Source organism: Artemia sp. Qi Xiang Cuo, chromosome 14, assembly GCF_049724085.1.
Source record: "Artemia sp. Qi Xiang Cuo chromosome 14, ASM4972408v1, whole genome shotgun sequence".
Classification (NCBI taxonomy): Eukaryota; Metazoa; Arthropoda; class Branchiopoda; order Anostraca; family Artemiidae; genus Artemia; species Artemia sp. Qi Xiang Cuo.
The window spans coordinates 15,735,110-15,759,098 of record NC_142807.1 but is presented as its reverse complement, the minus strand read 5'-3'; the positions used below and the strand labels follow the sequence as shown (position 1 = coordinate 15,759,098).

The 23,989-nt window shown below is 36.3% G+C and overlaps 1 protein-coding gene across 3 annotated transcripts in view; it reads left to right on the top strand.

Moving 5' to 3' along the window:
• LOC148944197 (uncharacterized) overlaps positions 1-23,989 on the top strand; it is a 167,097-nt gene that overhangs the window by 57,407 nt on the left and 85,701 nt on the right. For 2 of the 3 annotated variants that reach the window (XM_089100607.1, XM_089100605.1), the window contains exons 2-3: positions 18,834-19,269; positions 21,281-21,595. In XM_089100607.1, the coding sequence (XP_088956733.1) occupies positions 18,898-19,269; positions 21,281-21,595 (687 nt within the window). In that variant the 5' untranslated portion in view covers positions 18,834-18,897. Of the gene's footprint in view, positions 1-13,580; positions 13,664-18,833; positions 19,270-21,280; positions 21,596-23,989 lie in introns of those variants that run through there. The other variant, XM_089100606.1, reaches the window with a different exon arrangement.

The following is a 23,989-nucleotide window of genomic DNA, read 5'->3' as shown; positions in this document are numbered from 1 at the left end:
AGAAGACATCTCATTCAAGCTAATATGAAAATATTTGTAAACAAGTAACACACTCTTTCTTGAAGTCACCCCCTGGATACACAATACAGATACTTTATTCAAGAAATTATGAAAAAATCGCAAGTAAGTAACAAACTCTTTCTTGAATTCCCCATTTGGATGCACAATACAGAAGTTTAATTCAAGAAATTATGGAAAAAAAAATGTAAGCAAGTAAGTAACAAACTATGCTTTTTCTGCATCAATTGTCGGATAGGTTGAATAAAATATGCAAAGTCGACATAGCTTTATTTCATTTTTTAAGGTTAATTTAGACGGGGATACGTGCGCGCACGTAACCTCGTCTAAATTAAACTTAAAAATGAAATAAAGGTATGTCGACTTTGCATATTTTATTCAACATATCCGACAATTGATGCAGAAAAAGCATAGAGTTTGTTACTTACTTACTTACATTTTTTCCCCAAAATTTCATGAATTAAATTTCTGTATTGTGCATCCAAATGGGCAATTCAAGAAAGAGTGTGTAACTTACTTACGATTTTTTCATAATTTCTTGAATAAAGTATCTGTATTGTGTATCCAGGGTGTGACTTTAAGAAAGAGTGTGTTACTTGCTTACAAATATTTTCATATTTTCTTGAATGAAATGTCTTCTTTGTGTATCCAAGAGGTGAATTCAAGAAAGAGTTTGTTACTTACTTACTTACCTACTTACAATTTTTCATAATGACATAATGACATATCCAACAACGGATGTTGATAAAGAATTTATTCATTCTGATATCTAAATTTTGTCAATGTTACCTCATGTGTCTGACAATAGATGTATGCAAATTCCTTTTCTCAAGTCTCCGATGTTTTAATATACATTCTAAACTGTTGATATGCTAGATTACTCTAAAAATAATGAAAATATAACAATGTAATGCATAACATATTTCTAATGAAATAATGCTATGTAGAATATTAATACAAAATTATGTTATGACACACAGTCATACACACGTTCACTCTTAAACATCCAGAAACGATGGTCCCATGATATGGAATAGTTTTTACCATGTCTAATGCATTTATCACGATCAATTATGACCTTAGGTATCCAGTGCGCGAAGAACCTGACCTCGTCTTCAGGACGGTGATAAACCCCTTCAAATTTAGGACACTTAAATTCTTCTAGATTGAAAAGTGGAACCCTAGGGTCACACTCTTGCATTAAAACTTTATCTGTAGGTACATTACCCTTTACTTAGAGTGCTTCAACGCCAAAAAAGCTGCAAATTTCACTGACTTCTTCCTGGACATTCCTAAGCTCCTGACCACTATTATTAAGTGGTGTAATCACTCTATCGTAAAATCCCAGTCTGTTTATACGATGTAATGTAGTACTCCACAAGCTTTTATCATACTCATACATGTTTTAGTTCACTATCCAATGATAACAGTCAATTTCTTCAAGTTCCATGTACAATAATAAAAATGCACATTCAAATATAACACCACAAGATGATTTTTTCAAACCGATAAATTCTGTGTCATAGAGTCCTATCATCTTGGAAGGTATTAATGTACTTGTTAAGAAGAGAAATACATCATCAAACTTTTATACCTTCGCTCAAGGTCGAATGGAGTTATGGCTAAGGGGGATGACTCCTAAAAGCGTCTGAATTCATTTTGGGGAGGAGTCATAGAACTCTCGGTATCTCTTGCATGCAAATGAAGTCTGGAAATTACATTTTTTTTTATAATTTCTATATTGTGTATCCATGAGGTGAATTCAAGAAAGATATTTTGTCATTTTAAGGTATGTACAAAAGAAAAAGATAAAAAATAAATAAAGTTGTATAATTTCGAAGTTTAAAAAAAAATAGTTTGTTTTATGAAAAAAAATTATATGAATTAGAGCCATCAGTCCTCATCATTATGAGTATCCAAAACTGGACTTAAGTTTCGCATTTGAACTAGACAATTGTATTTTCCATAATTTTCTTACAAGAAAACTAGAGTTTACGGTCAAAAAACCCTTATTAGCTCAGATTTTAAGGAAATAGTTTTATTTTTCGATCCAAAAATAGACTTAAGTTTCACATTTGAACCAGAGAATTGTATTTTCCATAATTTTCTTACAAAAAACTTGAGTTTGCGGTCAAAAAACCCTTAATAGCTCAGATTTTACGGAAATAGTGTGTCTGACAATAGATGTACGGAAATTCCTTTTCTTACATCTCTGATGTTTTAATGGACATTCTAAACGCTTGATATGGTACCTTGCACTAAAAAATAATGAACACATAACAATGTAATATTTTTAATGAAATAATGCTATGTAGAATATTAATATAAAAATATATTATGATACATTATTAATATCAATGATTAACTTTGGACATTTTGAATCTATTCCATAAAATAGTTCACCATGTTCTCTCTTGATAATGGAGTTATTGTCTTCTCTTAGTTCGTAATCAGTAGAATAATCATTATTCCATTTTGAATCATACACAATTTTTACTGGTGTCTCATGAACAGGCTCAATATGCTTTTAACAGCCTCTATCTTTCTGTCCGTTTTTAAGTTTTCATGTTGCTCCTTACTTTCAGTTGAAGAAACGATATTCCAATTCTTGCATTTCACAAAAGAAATTCAAAATGAACTTTGAAAAATTAAGAGAATGTAACTGTGACAAGGTAAAGCACAACAAAACACTACTGAAATATTACAACTCTTGCATTTCAATGAAAGAAATTCAAAATGAACTATTAAAATCAACAGAATGTAACTGTGACAAGGTAAAGCACAACAAGTCACTACTGAAATATTCCGACTCTTGCATTTCAAGACAGAAATTCAAAATGAACTTTGAAAAATCAAGAGAATGTAGCTGTGACAAGGTAAACCACGACAAGACGCTACTGAAATATTCCAATTTTTGCATTTCACGAAAGAAATTCAAAATTAACTTTAAAAAATTAAGAGAATATAACTGTGACAAGGTAAAGCATAACAAAACACTACTGAAATATTCCAACTCTTGCATTTCAACGAAAGAAATTCAAAATGAGCTATGAAAATCAACAGAATGTAACTGTGACAAGGTAAAGCACAACAAAACACTACTGAAATATTCCAACTCTTGCATTTCACGACAGAAATTCAAAATGAACTTCGAAAAATGAAGAGAATGTAACTGTGACAAGGTAAAGCACAGCAAGTCACTACTGAAATATTCCAACTCTTGCATTTCAATGAAAGAAATCCAAAATGAACTTTGAAAAATCATGAGAATTTAGCTGTGACAAGGTAAACCACGACAAGACACTACTGAAATATTCCAATTCTTGCATTTCACGAAAGAAATTTAAAATGAACTTTGAAAAATTAAGAGAATGTAACTCTGACAAGGTAAAGCACAACAAAACACTACTGAAATATTCCAACTCTGGCATTTCAATGAAAGAAATTCAAAATGAACTATGAAAATCAACAGAATGTAACTGTGACAAGGTAAAGCATAACAAAACACTACTAAAATATTCCAACTCTTGCATTTCACGACAGAAATTCAAAATGAACTTCGAAAAATCAAGAGAATGTAACTGTGACAAGGTAAAGCACAGCAAGTCACTACTGAAATATTCCAACTCTTGCATTTCAACGAAATAAATCCAAAATGAACTTTGAAAAATCATGAGAATGTAGCCTTGACAAGGTAAACCTCGACAAGACACTACTGAAATATTCCAATTCTTGCATTTCACGAAAGAAATTCAAAATGAACTTCGAAAAAGTAAGAGAATGTAACTGTGACAAGGTAAAGCACAACAAAACACTACTGAAATATTCCAACTCTTGCATTTCAATGAAAGAAATTCAAAGTGAACTATGAAAATCAACAGAATGTAACTATGACAAGGTAAAGCACAACAAAACCCTACTGAAATATTCCAACTCTTGCATTTCACGACAGAAATTCAAAATGAACTTCGAAAAATCAAGAGAATGTAACTGTGACAAGGTAAAGCACAACAAGTCACTACTGAAATATTCCAACTCTTGCATTTCACGACAGAAATTCAAAATGAACTTTGAAAAATCATGATAATGTAGCTGTGGCAAGGTAAACCACGACAAGAAACTACTGAAATATTTCAATTCTTGCATTTCACGAAAGAAATTCAAAATGAACTTTGAAAATTAAGAGAATGTAACTGTGACAAGTTAAAGCACAACAAAACACTACTGAAGTATTCCAACTCTTGCATTTCAATGAAAGAAATTCAAAATGAACTACTTGCCCTTGAGGCAGATCCCGTTTATTTTCGATTCTGAGTATTTTTGGTTTCCCCTCAAAAATTGACCCTTGCCCTCAGAAATGGAGGAATGAGGGGCCTCTGAGCCTTGCTCTTGAGGCAGATCCCATTTATTTTCGATTCTGAGAATTTTAGGTTTTCCCTCCACAATTGACCCCCCTCCCCTGCCCTCAGAAATGGGGGAACTAATGGCCTCTGAGCCATCCCCGTGAGGCAGATCACGCTTTATTTTCGATTCTGAGTATTTTTGGTTTTCCCTCCAAAATTGACCCCCCCCTCCCCTGCTCTCAGAAATGGGGGAACGAAGGGCCTCTGAGCCTTCCCCTTGAGGCAGATCCCATTTATTTTCGATTCTGAGCATTTTTGATTTTCCCTCCAAAATTGACCCCCTCCTCTCCCCTGCCCTCAGAAATGGAGGAAGGAGGGGCCTCTGAGCCTTGCCCTTGAGGCAGATCCCATTTATTTTTGATTCTGAGTATTTTTGGTTTTCCCTCCAAAATTGACCCCCCCCCCTCTCCTGCCCTCAGAAATGGAGGAACGAAGTGCCTCTGAGCCTTCCCCTTGAGGCAGATCCCATTTATTTTCGATTCTGAGTATTTTTGGTTTTCCCTCCAAAATTGACTCCCCCCCACCCCTGCCCTCAGAAAGGGGGGGACGAAGGGGCTCTGAGCCTTTCCCATGAGGCAGATCCCCTTTATTTTCGATTCTGAGTATTTTTTGTTTTCCCTCCAAAATTGACCCCTCCCCCCCCCCCCCCTCCCCTGCCTTCAGAAATGGGGGAACGAAGGGCCTCTGAGCCTTCCCCTTGAGGCAGATCCCATTCATTTTAGATTCTGAGTATTTTTGATTTTCCCTCCAAAAGTGACCCCCCTCCCCTGCCCTCAAAAATGGGGGAACGAAGGACCTCTGAGCCTTCCCCTTGAGGCAGATCCCGTTTATTTTCGATTCTGAGTATTTTTGGTTTTCCCTCCAAAATTGACCCTTCACGTTAAAAAATTATCCAATCACTAATTACCCTTTTTTGCAAATGTCAATCAATGAATTCCAATTGTAAAAGCGTGTTTAATCATGTTACCTAACCCACAGTACAGCAATTTGATATGCGTAGCCTACTGCCAGGAACCAGTGGGGGGATCCTTGCTCGTAATTGCTAATCACCTTAATCCTTTTATCCATCGTCAAGTACATGCTCCAAAAATATTTTATTCAGAGATTTCACGATAAAAATTATCCAATCACTAATCCCCCTTTTTTGCAAATGTCTATCAAACGCCAAGGAACGTAATCTCACCGAACACGTCAAACTGTTTCCACAGACTTCAAAAATGGAACTGTGGATAACACATGGGTGATTGACAGCTTTTCCTAAAAAACCTTTCCTAATAACCAGTCCGATAATCTGCCTTGGTAATCTGCCATGGAAAGGTGCCAGGGAACGTAAAGGACCGGAATTCAATAGATACTTACTACTGAAGGCCGCTGGAAGATCGTAGGGAGATGGTTAAAGATTATTTCGAAAGCTAATGCTTACGTCCGTACATTTTTTTTTTATAAATTCGTCTTGACAGGAGCAGAATAAAGTGTCATGTAGCACCAATCATGTCACTACCTGGTGCCATTTTCCGAGTAGAGAAGGCTAGGAACTGCTTTGGCTCCCTTTAATTATTTGGTACGTCCTAGTGGGACTCAAGATTTTTATTGAAAATATGTATCTAGAGTGTCAATATTTAAAACTATCAAAAGCTACTAAATCCATTTGCAGTGCTCCGGGCATAAACTCATTTAACCCTAAACCAAACGTAGATTATAGTTCTCACTAATTTCAAGCATTTTGGATCATGCTTCGACATCAACGGTAGATGCAGTGAATAGTCAGTTTCCACTGTATTCATAGAGCTTCAAAAGCCGCGTTTGAATAAGAAGGAAATCCACCGGAGAACAAAAGTCCGTATTTACGGTGCCCTAGTCCGATCTGTCTTACTGTACAGCTGTAAGGCGTGGCCCTTAAAAGCCGCCGAGGCACAAGACCTTAATACCGTCGAACACAGATTGCTGAGGAGCATATTGTGGATTCGTCTCAGCGACCGAGTGCTAAACTCGGTCATCTCCCATTGAAGTCACTGGAAGTAAATTATTGTACCTCTTATTCGCAGCTGCCGCTTGTCTTGGTTCAGCACTGTTTGGCGAAGAGCAACTGAATATTTTACGAATCAAAGTCTACGTTGCAAACCAACGCCAGGTTGGATAAAACGTTGGGGAAGACAAATCAGATCTTGGCCCAATACCGTTAAGTTAGACAGCGAATCGATTGACGGTCTCCGGAGACATGGTCATGGTCCTTCAAGGCTCGACATCGTTGCCCCATCAACCCAAGACCGTAGTTTGCGGAACTTAGTAGTCTGACTGATCCTGTCGCCTCAGAGGACTACATAGCTTGTGTCCTAACTCAAATACAATTAAGTAAGTAAGGCTTTAAATAGACTTTGTTAAGGGAAGATTATGAACATAAAGCATGATACTTATCAAAGAGACGCCATATTTACTATCATTTGGCAGGCGCACCACTATGCCTGGGTTAGGAATTTGAAGCGCCGAAACCCATAAAGGCTAATGTTTGTGTCTCTGATGAGCCCTATTTGATGATGATTACTTTGAAATTACTTATTTGATTTGTGTTGCTTTGTGTTTTTGATTTTAGTATGGCTTATATTTACTAACTACAAAATTGCATGTCCATGGATCCTTCTTATTGGTTAACTTTGTTTGGGTATTCTGTTTGCCCTAGATATTTTGATTGGTAGACAAGGTCAATACCTTATTCAATTGCTTATCGATTCAAATTGCCAATGCCAAAAAAAGGTTTTTTTTTCTTCTTACCGAATTCTACTTTTACCACATTCTGGATCCCCTCGTATTGTTTATCACCCCAACCACGCATTGCACTCCCAGCCGAAAGCAGAAAATCAGGAGATCGATACCTGCGCTACTAGGACCATTAGTCAGCATGTGAAGAAGTTTTTTTTTAAGTTTTTCCGTATTATTAGAGATAGAGACTGGATTTGGCCTTCGGATGGATCTTCGGTAGCATTGGATCTTTAAGGAAGGATCAAAAATAATCATTTTGAGTTGTCTTGTCTTTTTTCTTGGGTGGTCTAGGTATAACAAACAGAAATTTTTTTTTTGCTATTTACAAACGCTGCACTCAAAACGTTTTTTTAGAAGTAGAATTGGGTGAAAACAGGTCTCAGGCCATTAAAGGGGAAAGATAAAAGTGCCATCTGATTGACGTGTTTCTAGTCTACTAACGCCAAACTTCGGTGTCACACAAAGAATTTTGTATAACTAACATTTTAGACGTTTCCTTTGGAAACAATCTGAGCTCAAAAAAAGTTTGCCGCTAAGAGGGCACTGACTGTTGAAAATTGTCTGTTGTCCAAAGTGGGCGGGTATACAATTGGGTAAGTATATATGTCTAATTAAAATCGGATTGGGATGACATACCCTGTGAGGAATTTGTTTGTATTTTCTGTTAAGTCTACAAACTGCTGACAGGTAACACACATATACGCAGGGATTTATTTTAGAGGAAGCACAAAGTTCCTGGATGGGAATGGGGTTCAGTTCGAAAAGGATAATACAAAAAATGTCTATTATATCCCTGCCACTATCAGGCACAGGGGGAAGCGGGGGGGGGCGTTCAACCAAAAATCTCATGATTTTCGCAGCTTTTTCCTATAGTTGCCTGCACTATTCTTATCCTCTAGTTTATTTTTGTCCCCCTGTCCTGGTCCTGATTATTAAATTCCAAAGAACCTGCCTGGCTGTAATACAATCAAAATCAGTAATATACATTCTTTTGACACTTTTTCCCATTGTTGCTTTTACCCTGCTGTCTAGGTTTTCTCGTATCATTGTTTTATTGATTAGTCTCCTGTTACATAACTGATTTTCAGTTTTATATTATAAACATTGGCCAATGGGGTGTTATTGCAGACACTATGGGCTAAAACATTCAAAATGAAATTAGATTAAATGCGTTATCTACGGGGGTGCGAACTTAATAATAGAAACGTTCTTGGCACTTTTTTTCTTCTTACAATTGTTTTAATTTCTTTAATTTTAACAACATTTTTCATACCATTTGTTGTCACTTTCAAGGACTTACAGAAAAACAAAATTCTTCCACGCTCAGCCAGCCAATAGGAGCAAGAATAAAAAGTGTCTACGTGATATTGTTGATCTGTAAATTCTTGTGGAAAACCATGGACGCCTTTTCTCTTGATTTCGAAACACATGGGAGGACTGGCAACAAAGAGAATGGAGAATATTACGAAAATGTTTTTTTTTTTTATGGATGACTTGAAAAAAAAAATCGAAGAAAGGACAAATTAAGTAAATGATGGAGAATCACGCTGTGATGTTAACCGACTTTAAAGATTTTCCTCAATTAAAATGGATGAAATAAATGAAGGGAAATATTATGGTGACGGCCAGGGAGGCCTGATGATCAGGATTCTCAAAATATAGACTAACCAAGGAAATTGGGACCAATTGGAAATCATCTGAAAACTAGGATAACAATTTGGATCCGTGTGCTGTCTTAACTACGCCCTCAAGAAAATCCTTAGCTCCCGTCAGGGCTATCATAACAAGTGGCTTGATGGGTTCTTGCCCATAGTCAATTAGCTTAGGGGCTCTGTTCGGTACTCCTATGTTAAACGTACTCTTTTATATGCTGCTAGTTTGGTTAATGCTAATGAAATAAAATAAAATAGGATGAATGTATAATAGCTTAGAAACAAATTTGGGCTATATATTTGCACATTAGGGGGTTGGGGGTGGGGGTAAAGCATAGCATATATTATTACGTAACCAAACCTAGGTACCTTTACTCCCCCCCCCAAAACCCTAAAAAACAACAGTTTAAATATCATATACGCAATGAAAACCACACTATGCATTGCAATACTCTATAGCCTAGCGGTGTCTTGAATTGACCCGTCAAAAAAGGGTTTTTCGTGACTGGTTTCTATTGCAGTATATAAGAGTACGTTTAACACAGGAGTACCCTCTGTTCTAACATGTGTTTGACTTGAAAAGAAAGTAATAAGAAAATAAAAACTACTGAAATGGAACATTTTGAACAATATAAAGTAGAGAGTGGCCCACTAAACCAAAGCAGAAAATCGTGAAAAATGACGGATTTATGACCAGTAAGAAGAAAAAGAGAACTATGAAACGAATATTTCGTCCGTATTCAAGAAGCCATCGTCAGCGTTGAGAAATAAAGAATAAACCATATCAACTTAAAAAACTAAGGAATCTGAAAACAAAATGAATAATAATAAAAAAATCAAGCCCATGGGTTCAATAGCTATTCCATGAACATTGGTTTGATTTTCCTTTTTATTCTTTTTTTTATTTTAGATTCCTGCCTTTTTTTTAAGCTGTTGTGGTTTTTATTCTTGCTTTCTCAACGCTAAGGACACCTTCTTGTATTCAAGCAAAATATCCGTTTGGTTGTTCTTTCTCTTCTTACAGGTCATAGATCCGTCATTTGTCACAATCTTCTTATTTGGTTCTGTTTTAGTCGGCCAGTTTGGCTTTAGATCTTTTATGAAGATCGCTGCTACTACTACTACTTCCAACTTGCTGCAGCACCAAGCCTCTTAAGGCCAACAAAGCTGCGCATGCTCCCCCTCCACCCCAGTCCATTCAAAGCTTCACTGTTTCACTCCCTCCCAGCCTCTCAGGTAGCTCCAGTTTCCTTCAAATCATTTCTTATGGCCCCTTCCCAGCCCATTCGGGGATGACCTGCTTTTCGTTTAGCTCCTGGCAGGTGGCCTAAACGCACAATCTTTTGCAATCCGTAATCTGCTGAAAAAAAGTTATTTGGTTGAAAATAAAAACGAGAACGATCAAATATTTTGTGATAAAGAACTGTAAGTAAGGGACGACAGAGCCCAGTAGTAATCACAGGACGACAGAGCCCAGGACGACAGAGCCCAGGACGACAGACTGCCAGGACGACAGAGCCCAGTAGTACTCTAAAAAAGGAATTTTTGTAACAATGCATCAAAAGAACTAGATTTTTTCTACTGATTCCAAATATTAAAATTGATGAAGCTTAATGTTACCCATCAAAAGCCATGACCCTAAGAAAATTTGCCCTATTTTCGGAAAAAGGGGGACACAAAAAGTCAAGTGATCTTAATGAAAATCGCACCATCATATTCAGTGTATCCGAGAACTCCACTGTAGAGGTTTCAAGCTCTTATGTACAAAAACGTGGATTTTTGAACTCTTGGGCTCTTTCGAATGTAAATTAAAAATTCTAGTGGCCTTTTCAAGTGACCGTACAGATTGGAGGGCAACGAGCTACCGTTCTCACACCCCTTTTCCCTCGAACAAAATTTTGAGATAGACATTTTATTCATCATAGTTGAAAGGTCCAATAACAATGCCTATGGGAGTGAAATGACCCCAAAAAGTCCCTGGGGAATGGACTGTAAGCTATACAATTTCCCATTGTTTGCACGTAGTGTTTGTTATTGGTAAATCTACGGGAATTTTTGTTGGGGGGGGGGGCGGGGGGGTATTTTTTCCGGGGGATTTTCCACGGGGAGCACTTTCAGTGGAAAGGAGATTTTCCCGGTGTAATTTTCCATGGAAGAGGAGAAAGATTTCCCGGCATGATTTTAAAAGTGATCATAAATTGAATTAAAAAAAGCTCTTTTTTTTTCAACTGAAAGTAAGGAGCAACATTAAAACACAAAACGAACAGAAATCATTCCGTATATGAGTAGGACTACCCCTCCTCTACCTCTCGCTCTTTCCGCTAAAGTTTGATTTTTCTTCCAATTTTTTAAGAAGATTGCTCATCCATCTTCTGCATTGGCATATTTTAAACTCTCCAGTTTAGTATTAAACTGGTCCTGGATAGTTTTCCTTAAATTCTTATCCTAGAGTCTACCAACATAATAGCTTCCGTGAAGGAAGTTACCTTTCCTAAATTTCACCTTTGAATTAACCCAAGACACTTTTAGATGGTGATCTTTACTTTTGCTGAAACACAAAGACTGCTGAAACACACAGACTGCTGAAACACAAGGGCTGTTGAACTGGAATAAGAAGATCTTTTTAGAGCACAAAATAACTTTAGCGTAACGAGCACGGGTAGAGGAGGGGGCAGGCCCCTCTTTTATACAGAATAATGTCTTTTCGTTTTAAGCTTTAATGTTACTTCTTATTTTTAGTTAAAAAAAATTTTTTTTTTTTTTTTTTTTTTTAATTTAATCCAGAACGGAATTAGGCAGATTCAAAAGTCGTAAGAAAAAGTCAAAAACAGGAAAGTTGGCCAGTAATTTGATAATGAAGTGTATGCCAGCCATGTGAGTACATGAAAATGGGGATCGATACTCGAAAAAAGGAAAACAGCTGGTACATGGCAAATACGAGAATGGTATAAAGGTGTATGATAAAAAGCGTAGGAGAAAGGCATAGGGAAAAATTCATTAAAATCTCGAGAATCTTTAGGGTGGATGACCCAAAAGCCTCCCTATTTATGTACCTACCATGTAAATATACTGAAGAAAATTATTCCTCCTTTAATGACCAAAAATATAAAATCTACTAAGAACAATGAAAAGTCAAAGGAGTTAGAAAATCTGAATGGTAGAGAAAGAATCGGAAAAAGAAACATAAACGGTTTGCTTTACTAATACAGCAGCAAATCTGTACTTTAATGAGAGCATGCCCTTCGATGATTGTCCCAAACCAGGGAAAGGCTGCAAAGTAACAAAATATCCATGGAATCACCAAGGGCAGGCAAAGTTGCAATTAATAATCTTAAACTATGTATTGGACAATTGGTAATTTAATTCCCATCTCCAATGGAACACCAAAATACATAAGTGTATAATCAGAACTCCCATCCCCCTTGGCAGAGATTTTTTCAGTCCCTCCCCCTTTTTAAAAATATCCTCGGCTGTCCAACAAACATGTACGCAGAATTCTTCTTTTGGGAGTGAGCAGTAAAAAACAAAATGAATAAGAATTGCTTAAAAATTCAGGGAAATTTAAAGTTTTGGAGGAGAATTGCCCACCCTCGAAATCCCATACGCACATCCCTGCTGTTCATGCTCTGATCCTACTTTTGTTTATGTTAGTGCCTACTATGTGTCCGAAGTGGCCGACACATATGCCAAAATTTAATTTTGGAGAAGGGGGCAAATTTTTAAACGCAAAAAGTACCCAAAAATAGGAAAACTTACTGCAAAATTATTTTTAATCTCGAAATTCCATTAGATTGAGTGAAATAAGTGCCATGTCTGGGGCCCCCCCCCCCACCCAGTGGCGGTTCTGGCCTCTCTTGTGCCGAGGGCAAAATCTTGATTAGCGACCCCTCCCTGTCTCCCACGAAATTTCCAGGCCAAGTTTTAACAAAATTTTCAGTTATTAACAAAATAATTTTCAATTAATTCCTTAATTAATAATTTATTGTTTGATCATTTTTTTGTTTATTATTTAAATTATTTAGTTATTATTAATTGTTTAAATTTTATTATTTTTATTTATTAACTGCGCTCTCTACTTTATTTTAATAAGAATGAAATTTTAAAGTATTACAAAATGATTATAACCGTTATATTATTTTTTTGAAATTTTGCGCCCCTAAAATTCTTGCGTCCGGGGCAAGTGCCTCCTCTGTCCCTCCCCTAAAGCTGCCTCTGCCCTTCCCCCTCGTGTATGAACCATGAAAAAAGAGCGTGAGCAATTCATAACCACACGTGTCTGTTGTCATTTACATACAATCAAGAAACTTCGAACTATAATTGTACATTGCTTTTGCTCATAATATCTTTTGGTTTTGCGACGGAGTATTTCCTTTGAATTTACTGTGAAAATTCATAGAGTTACCATGGCAAATAATTCCTGAAAAGAATGACACGGCAACAATTTTAGTGTTGTGGCGAGGAGGGAAATTTTTGGCAGGCTACTCCGACCGGTGTTGCGCAATGCTACCTTCACAATACGTGTTCTTCCGATTATATAAACCAGCCGAATTTAGCCTGAAGATAAAAACAAAAAAAGGAGACTCCACGGAGCTTGTTATTGCTGTTGCATTGCGCTTAACTCTATAATGCAACAGTTCGCTGAGGGCTTTTTTTTCGTTTAAGAGTTGAAAATACGTCATTTGTTTTGTAATCATGTTTTTTACTGTATTATTTAGTTGTTTTATAGACTTCATACCAGGTGCACTGTGAAGGTTGTTTGTGTTGAATATATATTTATCCGTTGGAGTACACATATTTATTTACTATACTATAGGGGATTTGTGAAATAAACAAGTAAGCTTCTCATCTATTTTATATGATAGGTTCAATGACCGGTTCTCCAATAAATTGGCTATAAAGTTTTTTTTTAATGAGTTAGGACCTTCTCTAAAATGCTGAAAAGGGGAAGAATTTTGAGCTTCATATAATAATGTAATGCGTATAATAATAATGTAATAATGTAATAATATATATATATATATATATATATATATATATATATATATATATATATATATATATATATATATATATATATATATATATATATATATATATATATATATATATATATATATATATATATATATATATAAAACGAACAGAAATTAAAACTTAAAACGAACAGTAATTATTCCGTATATGAAAGGGGCTGTCCCCTCCTCAACGCCTCGTTCTTTACGCTAAAGTTTTTTATTGTTTAAAAAAATAAAGTTATGAGACAAAGTCAAATTTTAGCGTAAAGAGTGAGGCGTTGAGGAGGGGACAGCCCGTTTCACATACGGCATAATTTCTGTTCATTTTAAGTTTTAATGCCACTCTTTACTTTCAGTTTAAAAGATTTGTTTTTCTTTGTTTCATTTCTGATCGTTTTTTAGTTAATGCAACTTTTATTCTGGCTCACCGTCATTGAATAAGTAAACAAAATTTGCATACAAATTGTACTTTTCTTTTTCTAAATGGATGTCTCTAAATTTTGTTATGAAGTAATTTACAAATTAACTTACTTAACTAACTTCTATATTCGTATATTTTTCTTCTAGTAAAAAATACAAAATTGCAGATTTTTGCAGATATGAGCTTGAAACCTATGTAATAGGGTTTTCTGATACGCTGAATCTGACGGTGTGATTTTCATTAAAATTCTTTCACTTGTAGGGGATGTTTCCCCCTCTTTAAAAAATCGGGTAAATTTTCTCATGCTCGTAGTCTTTGATGAGTAATACTAAACTTAATAAAATTTATATATTTAGAATCAGCATTATAAACCCATTCTTTTGATACATTTATTGACATCAAAATTCCGTTTTTAAAAGTTTAAGATAAGATTTATTCGATAAGGTTTCGATCACTATTGAGCCGTATCGCTTGTTTTTTTATTGTTTTTTTATTACGTATATGTTATTACGTATATGAGGGGGTTCTCCCCTTAGTCAATACCTCGCTCTTTACGTTAAAAGTTAAAACAAATTTAATTCACAAACCCCTGAATCACAACGGCCGTTTAGTTAGAATAGATAGCTCTTTTGAAAGCACTGAAAAAACTGTAGCGTAAAGATCAATGTATTGACTTGGGGGAGACCCCCCTCATACACATCAGAATCTCTGTTCGTTTAAAGTTCAAATGTTGCTTCTTACTTTCAGTTGAAAAAAACTTGTTTTTTTTAAATTTAATTTCTGATGGTTTTTTTAATAATGTTTGGAAATCCGGCGCCCCCTTCATAGAAATGTCACCTACGCCAAAGAAACTACCTCCACAGAAAGCTTCTCCCAAGTAACCCCTCCTCCAACCCCATCCTCCAGAAAAAAAAAATCCTTCCTGAAAATGTCTGTATACTTCCCAATAACCAATAAATAATGCTGGCAAGTCCGGCCCCCATAAAAACTTCCCTTCCCCCATAAAAACTTCCTTCATGGACAGATCCTCCAACATAACCCCCGACCCCCCCCCTCACTACCAGAAAAAAACCCTCCTGAAAACGTCTGTATACTTCCCAATAACCAATACTATATGTTAATATTGGGTAAAGTTCCTAACTTTTAGCCCTCCCCCCGGGGACTTCGGGGGATTAAGTCATCCTAAAAGACATATTTATCATATTTTTGACCATGCTGAACAAAATGGCTATCTCAAAATTTTGATTGGATGACTTGGGGAAATAAATGAACGTGGGAGGGGGCCTAGTTGCCCTCCATTTTTGCTGTTACTTAAAAAGGGCACTAGAACTTTTAATTTCCGTTGAAATCAGCCCTTCCACGGTATTCTAGGACCGCTGGGTCGATACGATCACCCCTGGGGAAAAAAACAACAAAAAAACAAATAAAGAAATAGACACGCATCCGTGATCTTTCTTCTGGCAAAAAATGCAAAATTCCACATTTTTGTAGATAAGAACTTGAAACCTCTATAGTAGGGTTCTCTGATACGCTGAATATGATGGTGCGATTTTCATCAAGGTTCTATAATTTTTAGGGGGTCTTTCCCCCTATTTTTGAAAATCAGCCAAATTTTCTCAGGCGCGTAACTTTTGATGGGTAGCACTAAACTTGATGAAAGTTATATATTTGAAATCAGCATTGAAATCTGATTCTTTTGATGTATCAACTGGTATCAAAAACCCGTTTTCTAGAGTTTCGGTTACCATTGAGCTGGGTCGCTCCTTACTTACAGTTCGTTACCACGAACTGTTTGATACACTCTGTTTGTCTCATCTTTAAGGCTAGGTAAAAGCAACGAAAATACTTCCATGCACAAACAACCTTACAAACCACAGTTCGCCATTAACAACCGAAACGCTCGAAACTTTTGGGTACTTTGCTGTTAAACAGAACATCCTCAAGAAGTGAAGTTAGGTTAATCCTAATGAAATATACCAAAACCTGATGATAACTTAATACTTTAGAATCAAAATTATGGAAACTATGATAAAGAATTGTGGAAAGCAGGGCATGCAGAACGCATTATATTAAATGTTGACCGGCGTTTACCAAAATAGCCCTCCCCGCTCCGGAAAATACCCCCCCCGCAGACTCCCACCACCCCGGTAAATACCCCCCCCCCCCGTGGAAAATAAGGCTTTTCAAAATTCAGAATTTTATTGGAGTTTTTTTTTCCGTAGGGGAAGGAATTTTGGTACTTATGTATTATGCACCACTCCTTCAAGTTTACGCTGTGTAAAACTCGAGAATAAACCGTTTTCTTCGTTGTTTTTTTTTTCAGCTTAGTGCGAGACAAGACAAAGAGAAGTGACAGAATATATTGGAAATATATAATGTGGGCTGTATATTTGCACATAAGGGAGGGGGTGGGGTGGTAAAGTATTTGGACAGTTTGAAGTCAGAAAACAATTCAATCTAGGGTCGGTCACTAAAAAATTATAGAAGAATAGAAGAATCTGGAAATTTTGTTAACTAAAAAAAAAAAATATATATCTTAGGATAAAGTAAATGAAATGTTTCATTTAAGTGTTTTTCCAAGTGTTAAGTGTTTTTGTTTTTTTCAATGACCTTTTTTCCAAGTGTTAAGTACTATTATTAGGTTAATGTCTTGTTTCATTTAAGTGTTTTATTATGATCGCTGATCAAAGTTTATGTTATTTGTGCCTTTCATTTATGTTATGAAATACACTAGGCTTTAAAATACACTTATCCATCTATCTATCTAATATGCAGAATACTTGTACCAAGCACATTTTGCATGCAGACCCGCTAGTGATATTTCTATTCAAAGGATTTCTATATTCTGTACGTTTTATTTCATTTTGATGAATTTTTTACACTTTCCTTCGGAAGCTGTATTTTGTTGAAAGGGATTTTGTTTCTTAGTGCTTGTTGTTGAAATTTCCGACACACATTTTGAAGTCTTTCTCAAAAGCGCACCCATCATTATTTATAGTGCAAAATCTATGTGTAAACAAATCGCAATTTCCTTAATTTTGGCCCTTGCTTTTTGGGCGTCTGAACATCATTGGTATTTAAAAAGTTGAAGTTTTTTTTATTCAATGAATATAAACAACTCTACAATAAAAAAAAATAAATAATAAAAATCAAAGATGTTTGCCTAAAACCGAATTCGTCTTTAAGTTATGCTGGCTTTCTTCAAATGAAATACTGTTTCAAGTACTTATTGTTCTTCTTTTTTACTTTTTTTTAATAGCTAAAACTTTGAGCTGGGATGAGGTCACGAATCAATACAATCTTGTTTTTTTTTTCAAATTTGCCGTATTGAATAAGATTCTCTTGGCCCTGTCTAAATGTTTCCTTAAAGCCGATCGAAAAAAAACCATATTTAGTGTTTACCAAATCTATGTTCGGAAACAAAGTTTTCTGGCACTTTTTAGGCCCCATTTAGCCAAACGTACTTTTTTTTATATCAGGTTCTTCTTGATCCAGTGACTTACGGTTTTAAGTTTCGAAACACTCTTTCTCTTTCGACAAAAACGTATGTTGCCCTTGGCCCAAGCAACGATCTTTGAATGTGTCAAGACAATCGGAAGAAATATTTTTTTGGACCCGAGATTTTCAGAATCAGCCTGCTACCAGACTAAAAATTATTCTTGTACATCAGGGTACAGTTGCCCCAGGGGCTTATAGTATTAAGTTTAAATCCGTTCGGAACTGAATAGTTTGTTGGCCCAATTTTCAGTTTTTACTTTCATTCATGTTTTTATTGAAGTCCAAGAAGTTTTTTGAGTTTCAAGGAATTTCAGATACACGTTTCAAATCAGTCAATTAAAAAAAATTTGGCCCACTTTTAGAGTGCTAGTATCCCAATCTAAGGGTTTCTTTTACATAGGGCTCCGGGTCCAGGAACTTCACGATGCAAGTTTCAAGCCGTTAGGGGAAGAATTTAGCGTTTTCTTGCCTTTTTTTAGGGGAAGGGAGCAGTTTTTTTTTATGTTTCTTGTTCATTAGGGTCCTCTTGGCCTAAGGGCTCAAAAACATAATTTTGTGCTGATCAAATATAAAGTTTTTGACCGTTTTTGCCGTTTCATTTTTTATTTCTTTTTTATGGAGGTCATGCTGTTCATTCTGATGGTCAAACCTTGTGTTTTCTCTAAAGATTAACGTTTTGCTGCTATAGCCTACTGCGAATTTCATTGTTAATTTTTTTTTTTTAATGCGTTGAATTTTCTTAGTGACTCGATTATAGCTTTTTCAGAATCTTAAAGCATTCACGATATATTTTTATTGGAAGCAATGGACCTCTGCGGCCTGAGGCTCGACTCATTTTAGTGACTCTTCGTATAATATTAATCGTGATATAATAGGGGAATCCCCCGTTGTTTTTCAGATGTGACATCTTCATTATTTGTTACTTCCAGATTTTTAAATCTTAAGTGTGACTGACGTCAGATAAATAGAAATGTACGCTTCCATAATCCCATTGGACCATTCAATGACTCCTCCCTCAAAACGGATTTATTGTATTTGGCATGTCCATAACCTATGCCTTTTATTTCAGGAATTTGGATTCTTAGCAGCCATGCTACGTATGTGTCTTAGCAGAACCACGCGTTTATGTTAAAATGGAACACGACACGATTGCCAACCCTGAAATTTCAAGTGAACTGAAGATGCATTTTATCGGCACATCTCCAGTAATGAGAACATCCGTAATACGGAAAGCCCCGCCTGAGATCATACCAGAAAATGGAACTTGCAGTTCATCTAGCTCTTTGGGACACTCGTCAAGCAATGAAGAGCTGAAAGAGCTTAAAGGAAATGAAGCTGCCCAGGAACCAGCAAGTTGTAGTGGCTTAGAGGTCAAAAGCAGAAAAAGAGGCGCAGGTTCGAGACTAGAGCTGCCACTAAGAGAGAAGATTAAGGTCATTAATGCAAGAGACTCAGGGAAAACTATGAGGCAGATTGCACTTGAGTTTGGCTGTGGCAAAACTCAGGTAGGCTTGCCCTTCTATTTTTGATTTCTAGTCCCTTACAATTTTTAAGATGGATAGGTCATGTTTTACGGATGAAGTATATTAGGCTTCCAAAAATCGTGTTTTTTCGCCATCCTTCTAGGGGTCAATTGGAAAGTAGGACTCTTCGAAGGGGGTAAGAAGATATCAAGTTGAACACATTTGAGGGGGGGGGGAGGAGCGGGCACAGCTCTGTTTACCTCAGGTGGCTTGGTACTGTGATAATTTTTTAGTTGGAGCAACACTAGTGTGCCACTATTCTTCTTTTTCCAGCGTAAAAGGGGTATCTTAAAAGCCTAATCAAGTAATTGCCACCTCCGTAATCTACCCAGTTGAGATGCGTTTTATTTATTTGTAAAATTAGCATGGACGTAGATATATGGGTGCCTGCCCCCCCCCCCAAATTTATGGTACCCTAAAAAATTCTCAAAATCAAGTGTACATTAATTAATGGCAGAAACTCGTCAGTCAGGCCTCCAGTAATTTACCCCCCCCCCCTCCCCCCATAAAATTCCTAGCTATACGGTCTATAATTAGTATACCAAGTGGCAGAATGGCTTATACTCTAATCAAGTACAAGGCAGAACCATGCAAATTTTGTGAGTACATCTGCCATACTGTACTGCGAGCAACGATTTTAGCCCGGGTAGGGTCGAAATGGTATTGAGTGGAAATTCTGACATAATTAAGTTTTAAAACATTGAAAATTAAAGTCTTTGAATTTGTATAATTTTGGTGCCATCGAGGGAATGGTGCTCTTTGGCGAAAGGGCACCCTACAAAATGTCTTACTGTTCAAATTTAAGTTCAAATTTTAACTGTTCAAATTTAAGGAGTTCTCTATAAAGTTAACTGATTTTTTTCTTTGTAAGTGTAGATGTTACATAGATTCTTTTACCAGTTTTGGTAAGTCAATAAGTTTGTAACGCTGAGAAGAGAAGTGCAAAGAAATAAGGTAAAAAAAACACGTTATGTATAAAGCCAAAGTTTCAGAGGACTTCCTTTCAGCGGTAGCAATAGGGAGAGGGCATGTGTCTTCATGTATTTTTATCTCTCTCTAGAGTTTGAAAATATTTCTGAAGGGGAGGGGGATCCATTGAAAAATGCCCTTTTTAGTATTTTCAATGATAAGATGAAAAAAATTACTCCCTTCTGTAAAAAAAAGCATTTGTCCCCTCCCCCCGCCACTGCATCCTGCTACACAATGTTCTTTTGGTTCCTAAACATACGCGTAATCCATGCAAGAAAAGCACTTATTAGAGACAATATTTTAGAAAAGTTTTGTTTTCAATTGTTGAATAAACTCTGAAATATGAAAGTGAATAGCGACGTTAAAACATGAAACAAATAGGAATTCTTCTATACGAACTTGAAAGGGTATTACCCGTGTCCATAAACCCCCGCTCCCAAGTCCAAATGTTTTGAAAGGTAATCAACAAAGTAAACTGGTTATATTTGCTGCATTCTAAAATGTTTTAAGGAAAGTACTGGCTAAAGCTTAGCGTAAATAGTGGGTGAGGAGCAGTGTCTCCAGTAAAGGGGAATTTATGTTAAGTTAATGTCACTTTTTACTTTTCTTGGAACAATTTTTATCTAATTCTTAATTACAATGGTAATCCTATCTATAGTTGACTCTTAAATAATGAGCTTATTCGAGAAAATTGTTGTTCGGGAATAAACTTTATATATGAAAATTTATTAGGATTGTCAAGATTCGGGAAATGTTGTTCAGATTATGGAAAGTCATTTTTTTTGTTTAAAGTTGTCTAGATAAATTAGAGCTATTCGGAAAAAGTACTTTAGTATCACCTAGTACTTCATACCATACAGTCCAGCAAAGACTATACCCCTTTTTATGGTAATTTGGGTTATATTGCCTCAGTAATTTAATATTAAAAACTCGCAAATGAATTTTTTTTTGTTTATTATGTCAATTAAAACACGTGCTGTATACTGTTTATTCTATTCTTTTTATTCCACCTCTTTAATTGCAGATACTAAACATTTTGAGTCGACGTGAACGGTATCAAAAGGAGTGGGATGTTGTCTGCAAAGTTGGTTTCCTCGGTGGAGGGGCAGATCGAAAGAGGGCTGCTCGCCGAACGGGCAATGAAGAAACAAATCGTCGAGTGTATGAGTGGTGGAAAGAAGCTGAAGCAACTGGGATTAGAGTAACGGGGCCCTTGCTTCAGAATACAGCTAGATCTATAGCTAGGAAGTTAGGGTTTTTTAATTTCGCTGCCAGTAATGGTTGGTTAGCAAGTTTTAGGAAAACTTATGGAGTGCAATTGAAGCATGATCTCGCTATGGTAAGATTTTCTTAATTGACTCTTAACTAAATGTCTATATTCCTCAGCATAATTAAAATTACTCTTATGGGAAGAGATCGTACCGCTACTACTACTGCTAAAAACTCATTGTAGCACCAAACTGCCTGATGTCAACACAGCTCCTCACGCTCCTCCTTCCAACTAATCTATTCAAATTTTCAATCTTTATCCCCTCCCAGTGCTAATTTCATTTAAAACTTTTCTTCCACTCGATTGGAGATAATGTCCTCTTCCACTCGATTCCGAGAGGACTTCCTTTTTGTTTGGCCACAGATGGATGGCCAACAAACACAATCTTCGACAGTCAGTCATCATCCACATTACTGCTACTGCTACAAACAACTTACTGTGGCATCAAAACGTCTGAGGTCACGAAAGTTGCGCACGTTCCTCCTCCACTTCTATCTATTCAAAAATTCACTATTTACCTCTTCCATGGAGTTCCATTTCCTTTAAACCCTTCCTTATGACCCCTTTTTATCCCATTCTGGGACGACCTGCTTTTCATTTGGCCACATATGGATAACCATCAAGTCCAATCTTAGGCAGCCTCTCATCCTTCATGCGTAAAGCTGTGGCTATCGAACCTGATTTTTTCGAAGTGTCCTTAGCTAATTCTTTTGAAAGCATTTAACACATCTTTCTCAGTCTTTTGAAGCGCTCTAGAAGCGCTCCTTGAAGTCTAAGAGAGTTCTACCTTCCCATTTGATTCTATGTTCTTCTATAGCCTTTGCCATATTCTCAAGAACAAAGTTCATCGAATAATCCATAAAAACGGGACAGGAGACAACCCTGCTCAACTCCTGATTCCACACCAAACCAATTACTAACCTCAATTCGTTCCTAACCGCAGCAAATTCATTATCATACATAGCATGAATCACTTGAGTGTATTTATCATATATACCGTACACGGATAGGACCTTCGCTAGAGCTTTTCCATCAGTTGAATCAAACGCATGTTAATAATATATAAAACTGAGGACCAAAAGGTCTGCTAATTAAGACATTTCTTAAGCATTAATCTGAGAGTGAAAATTTAGTCGACGCATCCTCTCCACTTTCTAGTACCAAATTATGCTTCCCTTAAAACTTTATATACAGCAATTTTTAGTCTAATATCATCATGCCAAGTAATTTGCTTTCTGTAGAAATCAAGGAAATGCCTGTATAATTACCACGCTCACTCTTTAACACCCTTTTTATAAGGGGGTTTAATTAAAGTTTTTTTTTAAAATCAGTGAATATTTCTCCCTCTTCAGAAATGGCGTTCATATTCCTCAGTGATTTATCTCCAGCTTCGCAGACACCATATTTCAAAAGCCCATTTACCACATTATCAGCACCCAAGGCCTATCCTTTTTGTATTGTATTTTCTATCCTTGTATTTTATCTTTTGTATTTTATCTTAATTTATTTATCTTTTGTATTTTCCTTTTGTTTTCCTTTTTGTTTATCCTTTATCTTTTGTTTTATCCTTTATCTTTTATATTATCCTTCATTGTATTTTTTGTATTGTCTGTCCCTTCTCCTCATAACATAAATCTTCCTTCCCTTCCAATTGTCGGAAATATTTTCATCCTTCTCTTTTTTAATTGAGGTCCTGCTCCTATCTCACTGGAACAAGTCCAGACTGACTGTTTCATGTTTGCCATTTCACGCCTCCTTAATTCGTCGTTTAATGTCTTCTCTAATTCCGTTACTTCCCTTTTATTCTGGTAAGATTCGTCACTCGGAAACTTCTTCTACACCCCCCCCTTCTTTATTAACCCAAGGTTGAAGCGTTTCTGCTAATATTCCTCATTTAGGATTCTTCTACTATTTCCCAAACTGTTTTCCTAAAACAATTCCGTCTATCTTTCACATTGTCAAATTCTAAACCTTCAGTTTGATATTCACCTGTTTCTTTATCAATCCTGCCAGTCTTCAGTTTACGACAATGTAACCAGTAAAGCTGGCTCTCATTCCATCATGTGAGTACCTTTTTAACTTATGGGCCATTTTATGGCTAAACTATCGTATTGGTTGTAACTAGATTATCGCACCTAGAAAATCTTAGCAGTCTATTACCATTGCTATTTTCCCGGTCACTTCGTCAGTCCGGCCCCCATTTCCCCATTATGCTTCCTTGATTAAGGGCCATGAAACGGAGATCAGCGCCGCTGGTACAGACTATCAAGTCTGATGTTGCACCCTTTTACCTTTTTCTTACCACCAGTTGGTTTTACAGGGGCATATACCACTGTGACTGATACCTTGAAATTTTGTAATAAAGTCCGCCAATAGAATTCTATTATTAATACTTTCTCGACTTACGCAAGACTTAGAAGCAGGGTTGCCACATCTAGGGATTTATCACTATTTCTAGTGTTT